Source organism: Podarcis muralis, chromosome 2 (assembly GCF_964188315.1).
Source record: "Podarcis muralis chromosome 2, rPodMur119.hap1.1, whole genome shotgun sequence".
In the NCBI taxonomy this organism is placed as follows: Eukaryota; Metazoa; Chordata; class Lepidosauria; order Squamata; family Lacertidae; genus Podarcis; species Podarcis muralis.
The window spans coordinates 69,569,038-69,587,218 of NC_135656.1; the positions used below are offsets into that span (position 1 = coordinate 69,569,038).

At 46.4% G+C, this 18,181-nt stretch overlaps 2 protein-coding genes across 3 annotated transcripts in view; one reads left to right on the forward strand and one right to left on the reverse strand.

Annotated features, from left to right (window-relative positions):
- UBA7 (ubiquitin like modifier activating enzyme 7) overlaps positions 1-13,719 on the reverse strand; it is a 47,845-nt gene extending 34,126 nt beyond the window's left edge. Inside the window, exons 1-10 of one of the 2 annotated variants that reach the window (XM_077924709.1) lie at positions 13,507-13,719; positions 12,236-12,298; positions 9,592-9,760; positions 6,962-7,096; positions 5,982-6,088; positions 4,688-4,778; positions 3,950-4,094; positions 3,493-3,590; positions 2,532-2,682; positions 2,196-2,353 (exon numbers count right to left, since the gene is read on the reverse strand). In XM_077924709.1, coding sequence (XP_077780835.1) covers positions 2,196-2,353; positions 2,532-2,682; positions 3,493-3,590; positions 3,950-4,094; positions 4,688-4,778; positions 5,982-6,088; positions 6,962-7,096; positions 9,592-9,760; positions 12,236-12,291 — 1,110 coding nt within the window. In that variant the 5' untranslated portion in view covers positions 12,292-12,298; positions 13,507-13,719. Of the gene's footprint in view, positions 1-2,195; positions 2,354-2,531; positions 2,683-3,492; positions 3,591-3,949; positions 4,095-4,687; positions 4,779-5,981; positions 6,089-6,961; positions 7,097-9,591; positions 9,761-12,235; positions 12,299-13,357; positions 13,469-13,506 lie in introns of those variants that run through there. The other variant, XM_077924707.1, reaches the window with a different exon arrangement.
- Positions 13,720-14,829: 1,110 nt separating this feature from the next.
- On the forward strand, positions 14,830-17,948 carry TCTA (T cell leukemia translocation altered). Its single transcript, XM_028718584.2, has 3 exons — positions 14,830-15,178; positions 16,883-16,937; positions 17,079-17,948. The coding sequence occupies exons 1-3, from the start codon at positions 14,911-14,913 to the stop codon at positions 17,119-17,121; spliced, it is 366 nt and encodes a 121-aa protein (XP_028574417.2). The 5' UTR covers positions 14,830-14,910; the 3' UTR covers positions 17,122-17,948.
- Positions 17,949-18,181: the final 233 nt, after the last annotated feature.

Genomic DNA, 18,181 nt, shown 5'->3' on the forward strand with positions numbered 1-18,181 from the left:
AGCTGCCAGTCAGGGATCTGGACTGTAGCCTGATATCAGTATGCTTTTGTTTAAATTATTAAACAATAAATGCTTGTAGGAAAAGGTTTAAAGCAAGTGAAATGATATCCCCCACCCATAGTTGAAAATGCTGGGAAGCAGTTAGCAATAACTTGTGCAAGCAGCTATTTCCTGAAGCAGATGTATAAGCACTCAATCCTCACACTTTGCACACTTCTATAATACACAAAGAGGAACTTGCGTGATTCAGAAGCTCTGTGTAGCTCTTCAGGCATTATACTATAGGTTTAAATAACAGAAACCCAAACGGGAGTGGTGTCACTATGTGGTATCTATCCTTAGACAGCTGTCAGGACCCCACTACTGATGCCCCCCTTAAATCTTTTCCCCCTTACTTTGCACCCCATGCAGATTGGATCTTGCCAACCTTTCCTTTTCCCCTAATTCCCCATAATTCCCTCTGACCTGGCATTGCTCTGGAGCATTGTGGGGAAGCAAAAAGTAGGCCAGGCACAGATGCCCATTGCTGGCTTAGAGCACTGCCACTGCAGTCCGATGAGCCCCCCAGGGCCCTCTGAGAGAGGAGTGGGCGCACCAGGAGACACTTTGCAGAGAATCCCCTGAAACATGGAATCTGCCCTGAGCATAAGGCATTTGGACAGTCACCACCTGGCACTTCTAATAACCTATAAAGGGACAGGTGTGTCCCGTCTGACGATTCCCAAGTTAACACTGAAACGAAACAGTTTTCTTTCCTTTGTATAAGATGATCCAAAGTAGTAGCTGTTGCAAAACTGCATGTCAGCTGCCTCATACCTGCACTCATTTAAAACTGCCTAGCTGGGCCTGTGAGTTGATAATCCTAAACTGGCAAATCCAGAAGAAAACCAGCTAGATTGGTTTACAAAAGAGGACAGGCAGCAACCTGAACTCAGAAGTGACACGGAAGCAAATGGGTCACAGGGGACAGGGCAAGTGCCTTTCTGAGCATGAAACTCAAGCACCTGCCACTTCTGGGCTCAATCAAGAAATGTTCAGGTGATTCACTCATACCTGATGGGAAGCCTGTCCTTTGGGTAGCTTCAGGATGCTCCTTGCTTCTTACTTAAATGTAATACAAACATACACACACACACACACACACACACACACATATATAATTTTTTTTTAATCTGTTGCTTTTATTGGTAGTTTTATTGGCATTTCCTTATGAACACTTTGTGTAAACTTCTTAAAAGGATTCTTTTATGAAGTGTGGCAGGGGGTGCGTGCGTGCATCTATTAAATAAATAACAGAAAAATAACAATCATTAACATTTGTGCTGTGATGCATTCAAAGAATTTCACATGTGTTATCTAATGGAAATTCTTACAATAACCCTGTGAGGTAAATCAGTATTATTACTGCAGAAGTTTGCACATATTGGAAAACAGGCTGGGTGGTAGTGATTTGATTAAGACCACCAAATGAGTTCATGGCACAGGTGAGACTCAAAAGTGTGTTCACAAAAACGCCTTAGACTGCAATGAAGTTCTTGGTTTTTCCCCTCAGGAGCATTTCATACCTCCCCCTGCCCCCCACAGCTGCTCATGCCACCACAGCTTCATTGTGTGAAAATTCATTTCTGTTTGTACACACCAGGGGGCATGGACGGGCAGGGATGCCTTTACCCTATGCAAAGGTGTTCACACCCTGGCTAGAGATGGATTAGGAATGACTAAAGGGCGCCAGCAAGTGTGAAGTTGGTGTTGAAGCAGATTAAAAACCAGGCACCGGAAACACAGTGAGTGTACAGTAAATGGAAGTGTGAACACAGCCGCAGACTGGGGCCTCCCTCATTCTCTTAGCTACCACATTATTATTATTATTATTATTATTATTATTATTATTATTATTATTAACATTTATATCCCACCTTTCCTCCAAGGAGCTCAATACACACTTTCCCCCATTTTATCCCCACAACAACCCCGTGAGGTAGATTACGCTGAGAGGCAGTGGCTGTCCAAAGGTCACTCAGTGAGCTTCATGGCTGAGTAGGGATTCGAACCCTTGTTCCACACTCGAACCACTTTAGTATTTCACACATTCCACATGCTGGCAGCAGCTTCTTGAGACGCAGATGCCTCATGGAAAGTGACCTCCAAGCAGCTCTAAAAGCTGCCTTCCTTCTTCACAGGAGTCTGCCACTCACCTTCAGCACCTCTTGGGCAGCCAGGCCTCCGATGAAGGCATTGATAGGGCTCAGGTCACCAGAACATCCGTAGGAAAATGTCCGCACCAGGTTTTCTTGCAGTTCCTCCTCCTTGCTCACAGAGATGGTCTGTGCCAGTTCCACCATCTTGTCTGCATCTGCCTGTTGAGGAGTAAAGATGAGAAAAGAGTCTATCTGAGGAGGCTTACAATGAGCTACTTGCAGGAAAAGTAACGACCTGCAGAAGGAGACAATATCCTGCTCAGGGTTGGAAACATGAGGAAGCCTGGGAGGCCGGTTGGGATTGCTAAGAAGAACGAAAACAACTGGGCAGACTTGCCTGATTCCTGGGCCTAGGCAGCCGCTTCATCTCCCTCTGGAAGACATGCAGTGCCCAGAAGGCCGCATGGAGGGAGCGACAGCGAGGTAGTTTCCCCTTATCCGGGATCCTGATCTTAGGATTAGCCCTGGAGGTACGCAGGGATTCCTGGGAATACAGAGAGGTTAGTGGATAGTAGTAGAACTACCTAATGCACATCCTTCTCTTTAAGGTAGGAGGCGGAGAAACTCAGGTCCAGGAGCTGAATATAGCTCTTTAGACATCACTGTCCTTCCCTCAGGACTCTCTCAAGCTAGGCCTCCTCTCCAAGTCACCTCCCCATCTTCTCCTCAGGCTATGCTCTTCATGTGCCCTGCTCTGCATCCTCCTTGAGTGTGGAGACCTTTGTGTGGCCTGGGTGTACCCTACTGTACAAAGAAAAAGCCACACAATCCATTTCCCTACCCACTTTTTGAGTCTCAACCCACCCACCCCTGACATGGGGGCCTCAGAAAGTTGTCCAGGAGGTAATGTGACCCTTGGGTTGCATTTCCCCATTCCTGCCTTAAGGCAACACACTTCAAGAAATGCCTCTCCTCACCATAGCTGAACATACCAACCATGTCAGACCACTGGCCCATCTGGCTCAATACTGTCTGTACTGACTGGCAGTGGCTCTCCAGGGTTTCAAACAGGAGCTTTTCCCAGCTGTTTCTGCAGATGTTGTGGACTGGACCTGGGATCTTCAACATGCGGAGCACAGAGCTCGATCCTTTCCCTAGCTGCTTGGGCTGGCGTTCTGCACCCAGGCTCTAGAACAGCAGTTTTGAGGTCTCTTCCCTGGCGAAGTAGTCCTGTTTGAGTCCTCCAGCTAAAATGCTCAGCCCTGGCAATAAGCTCTGCCCATCTTGGCCCCCTATGAACTAGCTAGAAAAGAATAACCACTTTTTTTCACAACCACCAGAGAAGAGAACATACATAGGAGTGTTTCTGAGGTATCTTGACTTGGGTAATGATCCCACCGCATTTGTATGGAGAAAAAGAAGACGTATCTCCAACTTCCAAGCTGCAGGTTCCTAAACAGACACAGATCACAAACATTAGGTCTGTTCTCTTAGTTGTTCAATAGGACTGAAGTCAAATAAAATGATATAAACCCATTCTCTGCATTTCTTCTGGAGGTCTCTTGTCCTATCAGGTACTTTCATACTCACTAGCGAAGTCCCATAAGGTTCCTAATAGGAGTGACATAATGCTTCTTTCCCCACAACGCAGTGCCACCCCATCCTTCTGTCAAACTCCACTCTCATAATCTTTGCCTGTCCATCTTCCTGATCCACATCTGTCCTCCTATTCTCCTCTGGACACTTTCTGTGTGCAGGCAGGCACTGTACCCAGAGACATGAGGAGAAGGAGGAAACAGAGGGCCCGTTACCTTTCAGACGGATGAGGCAGGGCTCGGAGGTGTTGAGTTCTGTCATCCCCTCAACCCCGGAGAATTTCACCCAGTCACCATCCTCAAAGCGGTGGCCTTGTCTCTCCTCATTGTCACACGCCACAGTCACTATGCCAGGGTTACTCTGAGGGAAGAGTATATTATTATTATTATTATTATTATTATTATTATTGCTACTACTACGGTTAAATACATCACTTAATACTAAAGCAAGCTGCTAGGCAGTTTACAAAGTAGAAAAAAACAGTTACATTAAAATATAAATACTCATAATTAAAATATGCAATAAATCAATTGCATTAACACATTAAAATATAATTGTCCATAATTAAAATATGCAATAAAACAATCACAATAAAACAACACAGCAATGAAAACAGGAGACTCTGGTTGAGAGATCAAAGGATTGCCTGCATCTGATTAGATGGTTACTTCATCTGTTTAGGGAAGTTTTTAATGTTTGATGTTTTATAGTGTTTTTAATATTCTGTTGGGAGCCGCCCAGAGTGGCTGGGGAAACCCAGCCAGATGGGTGGGGTATAAATAATAAATAATAATTGTTATTATTATTATCCAAGCTTGGAAAGACATCTTGGGGGCTTCTTTGGAAGGAGGCATGTTCAATCCAGGGTGTCAAGGACATGAGCTCAGAAAGGGTGACACAAGCAGGGCAATAAAGTGCAGGAGACAGATGTTATCTGGGTGAAGAGACATTACCTGGGTGATGTGGTGAATGGCAGCAGAGGCAGGTTCAGCCTCTGAAGGATTGCGCACAATAAAGTGTTCTCCAAAATCACAGAAAAGTTGCCTGGAGCCAAAAGACAAAAACTCAAGAAGTCAGACTTCTACTTCGTTTTCCTCCCTACACTCAGTCACTGCTCCACCCTGAGAAAGCCCCTTCACTTCCACCCATGGGGTCTACCTGCTCAGAGAACCTTCATCCTCCATTACGGAAGGATGAAGGTGTCAATTTCACTTTCTATCCATTTTCCAGTTTTAAGTTCAGTTCTCCAAATTTCCACCTCCGTTTGCAAATATTTTTTTGAAAGCCCACACGAAAATTAATTGGAATATTAGTGCAAATTCTAATATACATCTGAGAATTTGGAAGGGGGTTAGTCTGCATGGTACCTGAGTCCCTTCTAATGCCTGGGGTCCTAGATCCAGCAAAAGGTTAAAATCTAGTGGAGGATTCCATTGTTGAACTAGCCAGGCAAAAGCCAGGGGAGAATGAGCTGGACCAGAAACGGAGTGAGAGCCAGGCTTGATTTCTGTTGGAATGCAAGGCTATAGTTATGGGAGAAGCAAGACCATATTGGGGTGCTAATGCTGTGAGTCCCTCCATCATAGGCTCAGGATGTATATATGCGTAAACAAACCATATCTCATAAAGACACCACTGTCTCTGTTGTCCCTCATTCAAAGAAAACTGAACCCTGGGTAAGCACGGGAACCCCTGGAATCACACAGCGCTTGGGGATTGGGGCAGTGTGCAACAATGCACATTTTAAAACAAAACAATTTATTATAATATAGTGCCATTTTTGATATTTCAACTAACATATGCACACTTTACCAATTTACAGGTGATTATCATTTCGTGCGCAGGTTCCATTCCAGGCCCCTTTGCCCCTTTGCATATAAGCGCTCCCCTTCCTCTTCTGGGTCCAAAAAGACCCACGTGTGGGTGATCACATGTTAATTGGACATGCCTAAAATGGTCACCACCGGTATATGCATTTTTGTACTCAGTGCTTGGCTGGAAAACTGAATGGCAAATTCAAAGACATGCCAATTTTGAAGGATGGCGGTGCTTGGGTTTATATCTTGTTTCAGAAAAAAACGAACTCAATTGAGTTCACCCTTAAATGCAAATTGAATCAAATCTCTCCCCCATGCCTACCCTGAGGTGCCCAGCCAGAATGCTGGCAGCTTATACGAATTCTTAGTTCACCTCTTATTCCTCCGAGAATCACTGCACCACTCCAACATCCCAGCCCCCAACACCTACCCAGCCAGGCCCTTGGTGTCAACTAGGACAAAGCAAATATTCTTGGAGTGGCAGAAATCACTGATTCGCAGCTGCTCCTCCAAGGGTGAGTTACTCAGGACCACAACCTGTAAAGTGTGGTGCAGAATGGTATCAGAATAGTGATCTGCATAACGTAAGGGGCTAAGAAACAGCACGACAGAGAGCACTTTCCAAACAGATTCTCTGTTCCCCATCAATGACTGCGGGTCATGTCGTGGTAAATCCTGGAGCCAATCACCACCTGTTGCTAGGCTTCCCTGTCTCCAGGCAGAATTTCTCAACATCAATACTGAGCCAGTTTCCCCCTCACCCCCATCTCTCCCATCTGTTTTGCTTCAACAACCAATCTGATGAAGATCTCTGGTGGTCTCGAAAGCTTGCTCAGTTTATGACATTTTGGTTGGTTATTTCTGAGCACAGCTTATGTAGATAATTGGCCCCATGAGATAACCCTGCTGTGAAACCAGCAGTGGTGCTTCTGTCCATGCTTGTGGTACACCACCCAACACACTGCAGCTATCCCAACCAACCACAGACATGAGAGCTGATCCCCACTTTGAGCTTCAGGTGCAGCCTCAGAACAAAACAGTGGCACTAGATGATCACTAGGCCATAAATCATCACTATGAGAAACAGCTGGGCATGGGCAACAGGCTTGTTGCTTTCATTGGGTAAAGAGCAAAGCTCTCCCACTGATGTAGGTCAGAGCCTGCTGAAGCACTGGAAACAGTGGTCACATTCACAGCACCCCATGGCTCCCCCCCCCCAAAGAATCCTGGGAACTGTGGCTTCCCCTCAGGCACCCTTCACCAACTACACTTCCCAGGAGTCTTTGGGGAAAGTCATGTGCTTTAGAGGTGGGGAAAATGCACTTTAAATGGATAGTGTGGATGTGAGTTTGATTTTTTATCATCACTAGAGTCACTCCCATGACATGAGACACACAGCTCTGTCCTTACCTGGAAAGTAGACAAGAAGCTCTCAGACAGCTCATTGGTATAGGCATGCACAGGGACATGTGCGTTCAATTCTGCAAGGTGGCACTGGGAGACCAGAGCTCGGTTTTGCCCCACATCATTCTCCGACAGATAGAACTGCAGAGAAACAGCAATGCTAAGAGGGAGGATGGTGGGGGAGGATCGCATTGTGGAGCTGAGTGGATTTCACCAGTGCTTTTTTTCTGGAGGGACGCAGGGATATGCATACCCCTAAACATTTTGTGAATCTTTGGACTTTTGTCCACTTACTGTATTTATTTTCCCCGATTTGAACAATAAAACGGTTATTTTCTTGAGTCAAAATGAGAGTACCCCTAAATATATTTTTTAAGAAAAAAAGCACTGGATTTTACTCTTTTACCCACTGCTCTACCACCAAATTCAGGACCCAGCTACATAGGATATTAGCAATGCCATTAGCAATCATGTTTATTTAACATGAATATTTATTCATGTTATTTTAAAAAAATTAAAAATAGTTTTAAAATATTCAATCCTGAGCACAGGTGGGAGATTGTTTCAAAAATGGCAGCATGCAGGGAAGGCAGGTTTAAGCACACTTGTGGGGGGGGGAGTCACTCTTTAGTACCAATGGGAGCTTTTCCCCCTAATGGTAATTGACACAAGCAGGGAGGGGGGTTTCAGAGAGATTATGGCTGGAGAGAAGGCTTAAACCTCCCATCTCCATATTCTGTGATCTATGAAAAAAATGCCCCTCCCCACACATTGTGTGTTGTTGTTGTTTTAAAAAAACGCCACCACAAATCACATTATCAATGTCACACGCAGTTAGGCCCTCAGTACTACGTTGGCTTAGAGCAGACTCAGAATTTGGCTTCCAGCTCCATTCACAGACTCCATCCATCATCAGATATATGCTTTAAAAAGGGAGTGTGCCTATTTCTTCATCAGCATAGGGCGGGTTGCAATTCATTATGTGATTGCACCAGAAAACAGGGTGCAGAAAAGAGCATTGTGAGAATATCAGCTTTTATTGACGATTTTGTTATTTAAAAAAAACCAAGCTTCTTGTCCTAATTGTTGCAAGCATAGGCTTAAAACTGTGAGAGCAATGCTTAGTGAAATCTCAGGAGTCCCGAGAGAAACTTGTCAGGGATTCCAGTGGCCAAGGGGCAGGACTTCAGCACCTTGCATTGCCGCTAGCTTTTCCCATATCTTCAATAAATTATGCAAAAATGTGCCTATTTATTCAGATTATTAATTCCAGTATGTCCGGGCTCAATATTTCAATACTTTTAGGTTAGGATAGGTATGTTGTTAAACCAACATTGCAAACATACTACTCCAGTCTTTGAAACCAAATATACTGAAGGAGACGTTGAGAACATTGAGGAAGGGCTGTAGCTCATTGGTAGGGCATCTGCCTTGCATGCAGAAGGTCCCAGGTTCAAACCCCGGAGTCTCCAGGTAGTACTGGGAAAGACTTCAGTACAGAAACCCTGAAGAGCAGCTGCCAGTCAGTGCGGCCAATAATAAACTAGATGGGCCAATGGTCTGAGTCAGTATAAGGCAGCTTGCTGTGTTTCTTGTGAGAACCAGGGTACCAGAAGGTGGAGTTTTAAAATTAATTTCAAAACAAGCTGTTGTGAAATTCATAGCCTAATGTAGCAGCGTTTCCAGTTCTGACTGCTTTTAATAATAGCAGCAACTGACTCACCAGACTTCCCAAATTATGCAACCTTGTTTGAATCTCATGACTAGATTATGCTGGAAGCCATGAAACTACCAATAATTGTTTTTTTGTGGGGGGCATCTAATTGTAGTTATTATTACAGTGGGCTATAGACTGGGATCAGTCAAGAGTTCAGGTGACTTATGATTTAATATAGAATGTTGGGACATAAAGGGCAAATGAAGCAAAATTTGCTGTATAAGTGATAGATTCTAGCCTTTGTCACGGCAGCATATTGATTAATTTATTTGGACTAATAGTATGCTCTGCCTAGAGTTCTCACAGGGTTCTGGGTTTCAGAATAAAATTATATGAAAACAATATAGGATTGAAGAATACATGTGAATAGCTTGGCACAAAATCACTAGAGTCAACAACAAGGTCACCACAGATACCCAGTGTGAGCTCTGGAAGGACTTGTTAGCAAACACGTCATACACAAGAACTTATCAAATAATAGAAAATGTATGCAGTCTATATTTTCATACCTTGACTATTACTCTCTCTCTCTCTCTACATATATATATATAACCTTGGTATAGAATCCTGGGCTCCTTTTACTAGGTCCTAATTTGGAAATTACGGTTGCAATCCTATACACTTACGTAGGAAGATGGGGAGCTTGCTTCTGACTTGGCATGTATAGGATGTTGCCTCAGAGAGGCACTGCTGCAAATATATATTAAGGAAGTGGGGGGGATGGCCCAGAGGAATGCAACAATGATAGAAAAAATGATAGAAAAAAAGCCATAGGGTATGTTAACAGTGCCAGCAAGGGAAGAGGATTTTGTGCCACATTTCCTTGTTTGCTAGGCAAAGCCTCTCACATGTTCAATCCTACACATGTAAACTCAGAACACCATTGAGCAGATATAGGATTTCACCCTGGGCTGCATACCTGTGAAGAAAGGTCACTCCACTGAGTCTCACTCTGGTCATGGACAGTGACAGATTTCACTCCTGCAAGGATGATGTTCTTGGCAATCTCCACCCCCAGGCCCTTCATTCCAGAGACCAGCACAGCTGCTCCCACTATCTTCTGCATGGCCTCATAGCCCAGAACATAGCTAGGGGGGGAAGCACAGCTCTGTGTTTGAAATATGGTGAGTTATGAAGTCCTGGACAGTAGAATTCCCTCACCAGCTTCCCTTAAACCCCACCTCTACTTTCCCCTTGCCAGCCACTTGTACCTGCCCCCACCTCAGCTATGGTAGTCACTAACATATTACCCCCAAAGAGGAAATGGGTCACAAACAAGAGGACACAGATTTGCATGAAATGTACACATGCTAATTTATATGTGCAGATTCAATTTTAGAAATAATTGGGGGGGGGGTGTACGATGGGAGTAGAAACAGAATCTTGCTGCTCCAGCCCCAGATTCTTTAAAAGGCATCTTCCAGCTGCCCTGATCACCAATAAACAGTGGAATACTAGAAGGGGGCATGTTCTGGAAAACACTCTTAAAACCATAAACACACCTATGGTTCAGAGCCCCAGTACAGCCTTCCCATATGATTGTGGGAACATCCAGTGGCGTAGCGTGGGGGGTGCAGGGGGGGCCGGCCGCACCGGGCGCAACTTCTGGGGGGGCACGCTCGCTGCCTCCGGAGTCGCCGAAGAGCCGCCGCTGCCTGCCATGCCGCCCTGGCTGCTTCAGCCGCGTCCGACAGCTGACTCGAGGCTCCTTCCCGCCGGGTCTCCTGACGGGGCGCTGTGGGCAGAGGCTCCGGCACCAAGTACCACGCCGCCCAGGCTCGGGTCGCTGTCTGGACGCGCGCAGCCCGCCAAACGCGCCACCGGCGGCGAATGAAGCGCCCAGCCGGAGCCACCTGCGCTCTAGTGCCTGCGCGCCAAGACCGCCATCCGCCCTGACGTGGCCCGCCCACCCGCGCCGGAGGCCGGCCGACGCACTGGCCCCAGAGCCGCCCCCTCCCCGCGCCAGAAAGAAGCCCCCTCCCCGTACCAGAAAGAAGCTGCGTCGGGGCTAGCCGGGCCGGGGAGGGAGACCAAGAAGGCTGCGCCGCGACGCCCAAAGACGCGCGTCTTGGCGCAAAGGGGCCCGCGGCACCCAGATGCGGAAGGGACCCTCTCCCCCTGACCTGCCACTGAACTGCAATTCCCAGCTCCCTTGGCAAATCCCAGTCCCCAATCCCCAAGATGCTTTATTTGAGGCAGGGGTCCTTTAATTGCAAAAACAACACCACGGAGGGCAGTAGTCACCACGAAGTTTGCCCCAGAGTAGAGCCGTCAGTATTAATGACCATGGTTAGGGGTTAGGGGGCGCAAATTACTTGCCTTGCCCCGGGTTAGGGGGCGCAAATTACTTGCCTTGCCCCGGGTGCTGACAACCCACGCTATGCTGCTGGGAACATCCAAGAACTGCTGGAGGCATTACAGGAGTAAGGGCACATACATGCATATGTGGTGGCAATGTCCAACAGTGGTACATTTTTGGTCTGCAGCAATGCAAGAAATGTCAATCATTTTGAATGAGCTGGTGGATTTCTCATTGTTCCTTTTGAACATGTTTGAAAATTACAATTTACACATGCATCCAGAGATTTGTTACTGTTCCCGGGTATTGCAGTGCAGTTAGTCATTGTACAAAGCTGGAAGACAGTGGAGGGTTTGGACCTGGACTTATGGTATTGGAATGTATGGAATACAGCAGTGGCTGAATGACTAACATATCACCACCAGTGGGTATTAAGAAGTAAGGAAGCATACATTTATTATTATTATTATTATTTTGTCATTTGACACTGCTTGATTGAATCCTTTCACAGTTTGAAACAAAGCTATCCTCCCTCAGAATTTAACTAGACCAAGGTGACTTGCGTGCTTGCTTGGTCTGCTAGCCAGGTACTAACTGATGATAGGCAACTTCAGGTCTTTACTATTAGCCTGGATGGCTCTTCAAACAGCAACACAATCAACTAGAGGACTGTTCTCTGCCAAGTAGGATATGTGGCCCCCATCACACATACCTTAGTTCAGCTTAGTCTGCCATATTTCCCCAACAAAATACATTCATATCACTGCTCACTCTGTAACATCTTGCCCCAGTCATAGCACTGTGATCCTTTTCAGCCACCCAGGCCTCCTCCCGACAATCTGTTTATTGAGCATGCATCCCGATCTCCATGCACAAGGATGGCATGCAGGTTATACAATGTCTGCTCTTTGCTTATAATTAGTTCTGATTTTTTCTGGGGAGGTTATATGTGAATGAGCATTCATCTTGATTTGGTTGTGGTAGTGACTGTGGTGTATTTTGCTCCCTCCCATCAGTCAATCATTATTCCACACTTTTTAGTGTATTTCCTCATCACGTTCCTAACTGCAAAAAGTCTGATTGTTGTTACAGTGGATTTCTTGGGCCTGGGTATTTTAATCCACTTTAATTGGACAAACCTAAGTTCCCAGTATGCTGTGGAATCCCTTCTCAAAAAAGACAGTAGAGGTGTGGAAGTGATCCTGGTCGATATCCCTTTTCAGCTCTGCTAGAATGCTTTTATGTAATGTGTCGCAAGACTTACAATTGGCGAGAGTACAGGTCCTCGTCGATCTCAGGAAGGCTCTTTGAGGCACTCATTCTGCTCCTGCCCATCAGAAAGAGAAAGCTGAGTAAATTCCTTTCTGCTTCCACAGCCAGAAGCATCGTGCCTCTGAATACCAGTTGTTGGGAATTGCAAGACGAGCCATTGGCTCATCTATTCCAGCATCCTGTTCTCAAACTAGCCGAACAGATTTTTGTGGGTAGCCTGCAAGCAGGACCCAAACACAACAATACTCTCCCACCTGCAATTCCCAACCAATGGCACTCAGAGGCATACAGTGGAACTAAAACGTTGCCTTCATGTGTGTGAGTGGGTGTACAGTATGTGTGTGCAATGGACAGTGCAATGTTATGCATGTCTACTCAAAAGGAATAATATCAAGGTAAATGGGACTGATCTTTTATGCTGCGAACTGCCTTGACATCTTCGGATGAAGGGAGGTATACAAATTTAATAAAGAAAATAAAGAAATAACCACAGCAGCCTGAACATAGCCGTAAAATTGATGTGTGAAATCCACCTTTCTGTCTGCCGCTGCCACATCTTAGCTTAGCCCAAACCTGACCAGGTAACAGAAAGTTGGCCCCAAGAAACCAAACAGAGAAGGGAGGCATCCTAGTGTGTAAGTGCAGCACCAAGCAATGCAAAGCATGAGAAAAGATGCTTTTTCTGGGTTCTTCCAGATCTGCAATCCCCCAGTGTCCACAAGAGGCACTGCAGCAGAACACCACAGAATTCATATTTCTTTTTCACCTTAAAATAAATGCTCATTAACTTGATTCTTAGCAGCAGCCATGGGCATAGCCAAAATCCTGGCTACGCCCATGGTAGCCACTAGATTGTCTATAGCTCAAAAGTGGGAGAATCTTCATGGCTTATCCCTTCAACCATGGTATGAAAACATATGGAATACAGTACTGTAATCACCAAGAAGATAACTCATAAACTTTGCCTTATGAAAGATGAAGACCCTGTGGAACATTTCTATGCTACCTGGTGGATCATCATTTCTTATGTTTCAGATAACAACCTACTCCTTTCCCATACCATGGAGAGAAATATGGTCTTCCTGATTAAATACAGAAATGCAATTATACTTACCTGCGTAACATAGACATCTCAGTACTGGCTTTCCACATTGACATGTGTCATTGTTTTCTTTTCATTGAATCACAGAACTGTAGAGTTGGAAGGGGTCTCAAGGGTCATCTAGTCCAACCCCCTGTGATGCAGGAATTTCAACAGCTTACCTTTTGTTCCACGTTGTGTTATTGCTTGTAAGGCAGCACCACCCCGAAAGAAAATGAATGTTCGTTTCCAAGGGGAAATCAAAGCCTCGCCTGAACTTGGGGCTCTAACGCAAAGACACAAGCGCCTCAAGGGTGACGACGACTTACTGAGGATCCTCTCCGACCCATCAAAGTCTGGCTTCTCCCTCCCTAACGGAGACAAACGAAAGTGAAAGTTAGAAACAAGGTCTTTTCCCGGCAGCCAGGGGATGGCGCAGCGGTGGCTCAGTTTCTTTGCAGGAACTTTGAGCAAGAATTGAAGGCAATACTGTATTTAGAATCATCATTAGCCCACGTTCATTATTGTTTTATTTCCTTCCTAGTCCTACGGAGAGAGTCAAAACCAGACGCAGCCGAGGTCTGGCTGTGGGAGGGTCTCCCGGTAGCGGCTTTGTACTTTGTACAGTTTAATGAAACTGGTTGTCCCGATCTGCTTGATTTCCAGTCACTGGGGCAGCGGGAGGCTGACCTCCTGGCTCATGAAGCGGGCGCGCTCCCACCATATGTAGGTCGACATAGTTCAGTGCTGCTCTCTACACTAACTGGCAGCAGACCTCCAAAAACAGCGACGAACATAGGAGCCAACTTCTGGGGGCCGCGGGGGCTTCGGCCCCTACAATAAAATATTTGAGGGGGCCGCGCCCCACCAAAATTGATGGGCATTCCAATGCAAAGAGTGTGTGCGTGTTGCGTCATGTGATCCATTATGAGGGGCGGGGCGGGGTTTATCTTGGGCCCCCACAATATTTTGTTCAAGTTGTCACCCCTGGCTACGAAAAATAGCGAAGCCATTTCAGGGAAAGTTTCAAAAGGTTCTCACAGAAGGGCGGGGGCGTTGCTTCACGGTAGTGTGGTGCTTTCTTTCGAGCAGTGTTTCCTAAGATTATACAGCACCTGCCTTCCCTCGTCGCGCCAGCTAGCTAGCTCACGCCGGGCCTGGAAGGTGATGCCTTGCAAATGCCGCAAGCAAGCAAGCAAAAGTCAATAACAATATATCGGGAAAGTTGTGCAACTCAGCCCTGCGCCCGTTTCACCTGAACCTCTTTGAAAGCGGGGGGAGGGGGGAGAATGAAACTACTCGCGGGCAAAATAGGACAGGATCGGGTTATAAGGGTGAGATCCTAACCAGATCCGCACCAGGAAGAAAGTCCCATTGAGCATAACAGGGACTTGCACCCGAGTAAACGCGCCCTGTGGAAAAAGCGGTGCACTCGAGGTGGGAGGGGGAGAGAACTGGAGGCGGGAAGAGAGCCGCGCGGGGCGGGGCCTGGATCTTTCCCTGGGGCGCACGCGCGGCGCCGCTGACAGTTTCCCCGGGGCTTGTGGCGCAGCGCCTCTCCCTCTCCCGCCGCCTTTGCGAGTGGGATGGCGGCGGCCACGGCGGAGGAGGCGGTGGCTGCTGCTGCTGCGGCGGCTGCTGCTGCTTCTGGGCCGGCGGAGTGGGAGGTGCCGACGAAGGCGCTGCGGGCTTTCACTTGGCTCTGGCAGGAGTTCATGTCGGACTGGGAGGCCCAGGACTTGCGCGCCGCCCTCTTCCAGCTGCTCCTGCTGTGGCTGCTGGTGAGCTTGCTCGGCATCCAGGTGGCCTGGCGGGTCTACGGCAACACCGTCACGGGCCTCTACTACCGGCAAGGTAGGGATCCCTTCCGAGGCGGGCGCTGCAGCAGCTGTCGCCGCCGCCGCCTTCTTTGTTTACCTCGCGTGACCCACCCAGCGCTTCCTCTGGCTTCGGCGTAATCCCCACCCCGGGGTAGCTGCCTCTGGGTTGCTGCTCCGCTTTCGCTTCCTACCCCGTGGCTACGCCTCGCGCTTCTTCTCCTGGCTCTCTTGGGTCCCTCGAAGCCTCGACCTTGCAGGTTGCTAAGGGTCAGTGCCCGAGTCCCCAAACCAAATGCAACCCTTATGGATGAACAGTGGCTGCCCCGGTTGTGATGCAGGCGCATATTTGCTGAGCCGTGGCAACTGGACTTGGAGGCAGACCACTTTTAAGGCTAAAAAAAGAAAAGAAAGGATGGGCTTTGGAGATGGCTGCCAAGCTCTGTTGCAACAGCCACGGTAGAGGCCCCATCTGGATTAATCTCTTCGAAGTGGTCCTTTCTAAAACTAGTTGCTGGCCAATTCTGTTACCGTCCAAGTCTGTCAGATGGTCCTTTTTGTCCTGTCATGTTGGGCCACAACAGCAGCCGTGATGGGCACTGTTCCTAGTTCCACATTGGATACCAATTCTACCTATCCTGCTGCTGACTGACTCCAGAATTGTACAGTAATTGGATACCATCCAGGTCCTAAACTGACCCTGGTGAGATAGTAGATAGAGAGCAAGTTTTGAAAGGTACTTTGCTATGTGCATGGCACCCAGATGCAATTGCCTTCCTTTTGTAATACATGACTGAGACTGCTGGGTGCTTGAATAAGAGTATTTCTTCTGTCCTTCTCCTCAACTGCTGGGATGCATAATCATGACACAAAGAGCTGTTTAACCATTTTTCTTGCGTGAAATAATGGTGTGTGATTTGTATTCTGCTGTGATTTGTCTTTGGAACCTGCAGTATAAAGTGGCTCCCAAACAAGTAACAGTAGCTATATTGCACCCTAATTTTTAGGCATATGTCTTGAGCAAGAGGTAGAAAACTTACTACACCGTATTTGCAACATATGTTTGCAATATTTGCAATATGTTGCAAATATTGTGTAGTATGTTTTCCACCTCTTTCAACATCTGTTTTGCTCCTCGCACCCAAGTTAAGAGTCATGTGTCGAAGACAAATGTCACAGAAGCTTATGACTGCAATCCACTAACTGGTTTAATCAGTGCCTGGATTTAAGCCAATTTAGTTCTACTGCCTTCAATGGGACATTCACCTTAAATCTATTTGCTTTAATTTAATAGGGTTTGTGTGAACTGGACTAAAAAAAAATCATATTAAAAATGACCTTTACTATCCAACCTTTCTCGTGTCAAAAACTGAGATCACATTAATTTGGGAAGGGTTTTGGAATAACTGACTGGCATTAATTTTTATTTTCATCCGTTACATACTTTTCTTGGTAATCTTTTTGGTCAAAACTTTTCAAACTAATGATCAGTTAATTGTCAGGATTAAACTATATATCCTCTCATGTGTCTAGGAATATAGGAAGGGGTCTTATAGCAGGCCACCCCATTGCTTCACCTTAGTATTGTTTACATCAGCAGCATTTCCTTTGATTTCGAATTGTGTTCGCAAAGGAAGCGGGATTTGCAGCCGCCACTGATCACCAGCTGATCTACTTGGAGTCAAAGGACTGCCAGGTTGAGAAGTCTGCCTGACTAACAACTTTCTCTTCTCCTTCCCAGGTCCAGGAGGGCAGAATGGAGGGACACCAGATGGATCCTCACACTTCTCAATGTGGTGAGTTGATTTATCCATTGCCTTCCAGCCCCTCCAGATGATGGAATCGGTGCTCATGGGGATCTGATGCTGGAGGAATACAGGATGTGTAATCCCTGTTAATCATGATTTAAAGTTTCGGTCTGTTTTGTTTTCATTTAGGGAGAGTTCAAGTAATGAGAGTATGAAAACGCATCGGGAGTGATGGCAGAGGTTACTAAGCCAAGCTCCTGCTGCTCTAGGAGCATAGAGGATGCTGATGTCCGCCTGCCTGCCCAGAGGCCTCGCTTTTTCAGTGCTGAGGAGACAGCAGCTATAGTCGCCCTTTCTCTCATCCTGTGGCCTGAGCTGCTGGTCAACGCTGGTGCTGTGAAAACTGTTCCTGTCCATCCATTTAACCAAGCACTGAGTCTCAGGATTGCTCTACTCAGGTTGCGAAGCTGCAGTTTCCCCCCTTCATTAAGCTGTCTGCATTTCTTCTTCTTCTTCTGCTACAAGTTATTTTGCAGACTGACCTTGAGCCTGCCTCTCTTCAATGTAAATATCAAACCCATTGCTGGCCTGGAACTTGTTTCTTTCTGCAGTGATGCTTGGATTTCCCTTGCCTTGAACTGGCCTCAACTTGTAACAGAGGCAGACGCCAGGGCTGATGAAGAAATTATTTCTCCAGCTGAGCTTAAATTGCTCTTTGCTAAGTATCCCCAATCTTGTGTTGGAAAGCTACAGAGACTTGCTTAGTCTGACCGATTCAAACCCTTGCTGGTTCCTTGCCCCTGGTCAGATTTTGCAGTCTGTGCCAATGACTATCTTAGAGCTCACTAGTTCTAAAATAGTTCTGCTCCAAAATCATACTACTTGGTGCTCAATCCCTGGAAGAGTCAGGTGATTGCGTGTGTTCTGTAGCTACGTAATGCTGGAGCTGCTGATGTGATATTGAGCATCCCTCTATTTTACCATCCACTGCCCTCTTATTCCCCGGTTGTGTGTAATGTATGGGTTTAATGGTTATAAAAGAGTGGTGGAAAAATTGAATATAGTCTTGACTCTTATTGCAATAGCTGTTGTGTACTTGTGTACATATGCAGAAGATTAGGGGTTTTTTGTATTTACTTTAAACCAAAATACTTTAAAGTTCCAAAATATCAGAGTTTGCTCTGAAGTAACTCAGAGCAAAGCTGTCCGTGTGACTGCCTCTGTTGAACAGCATTCCTGCTCAAATATGATAGGTGCATGCTATCTGTACTTTCCATAAACAACTGAAGATC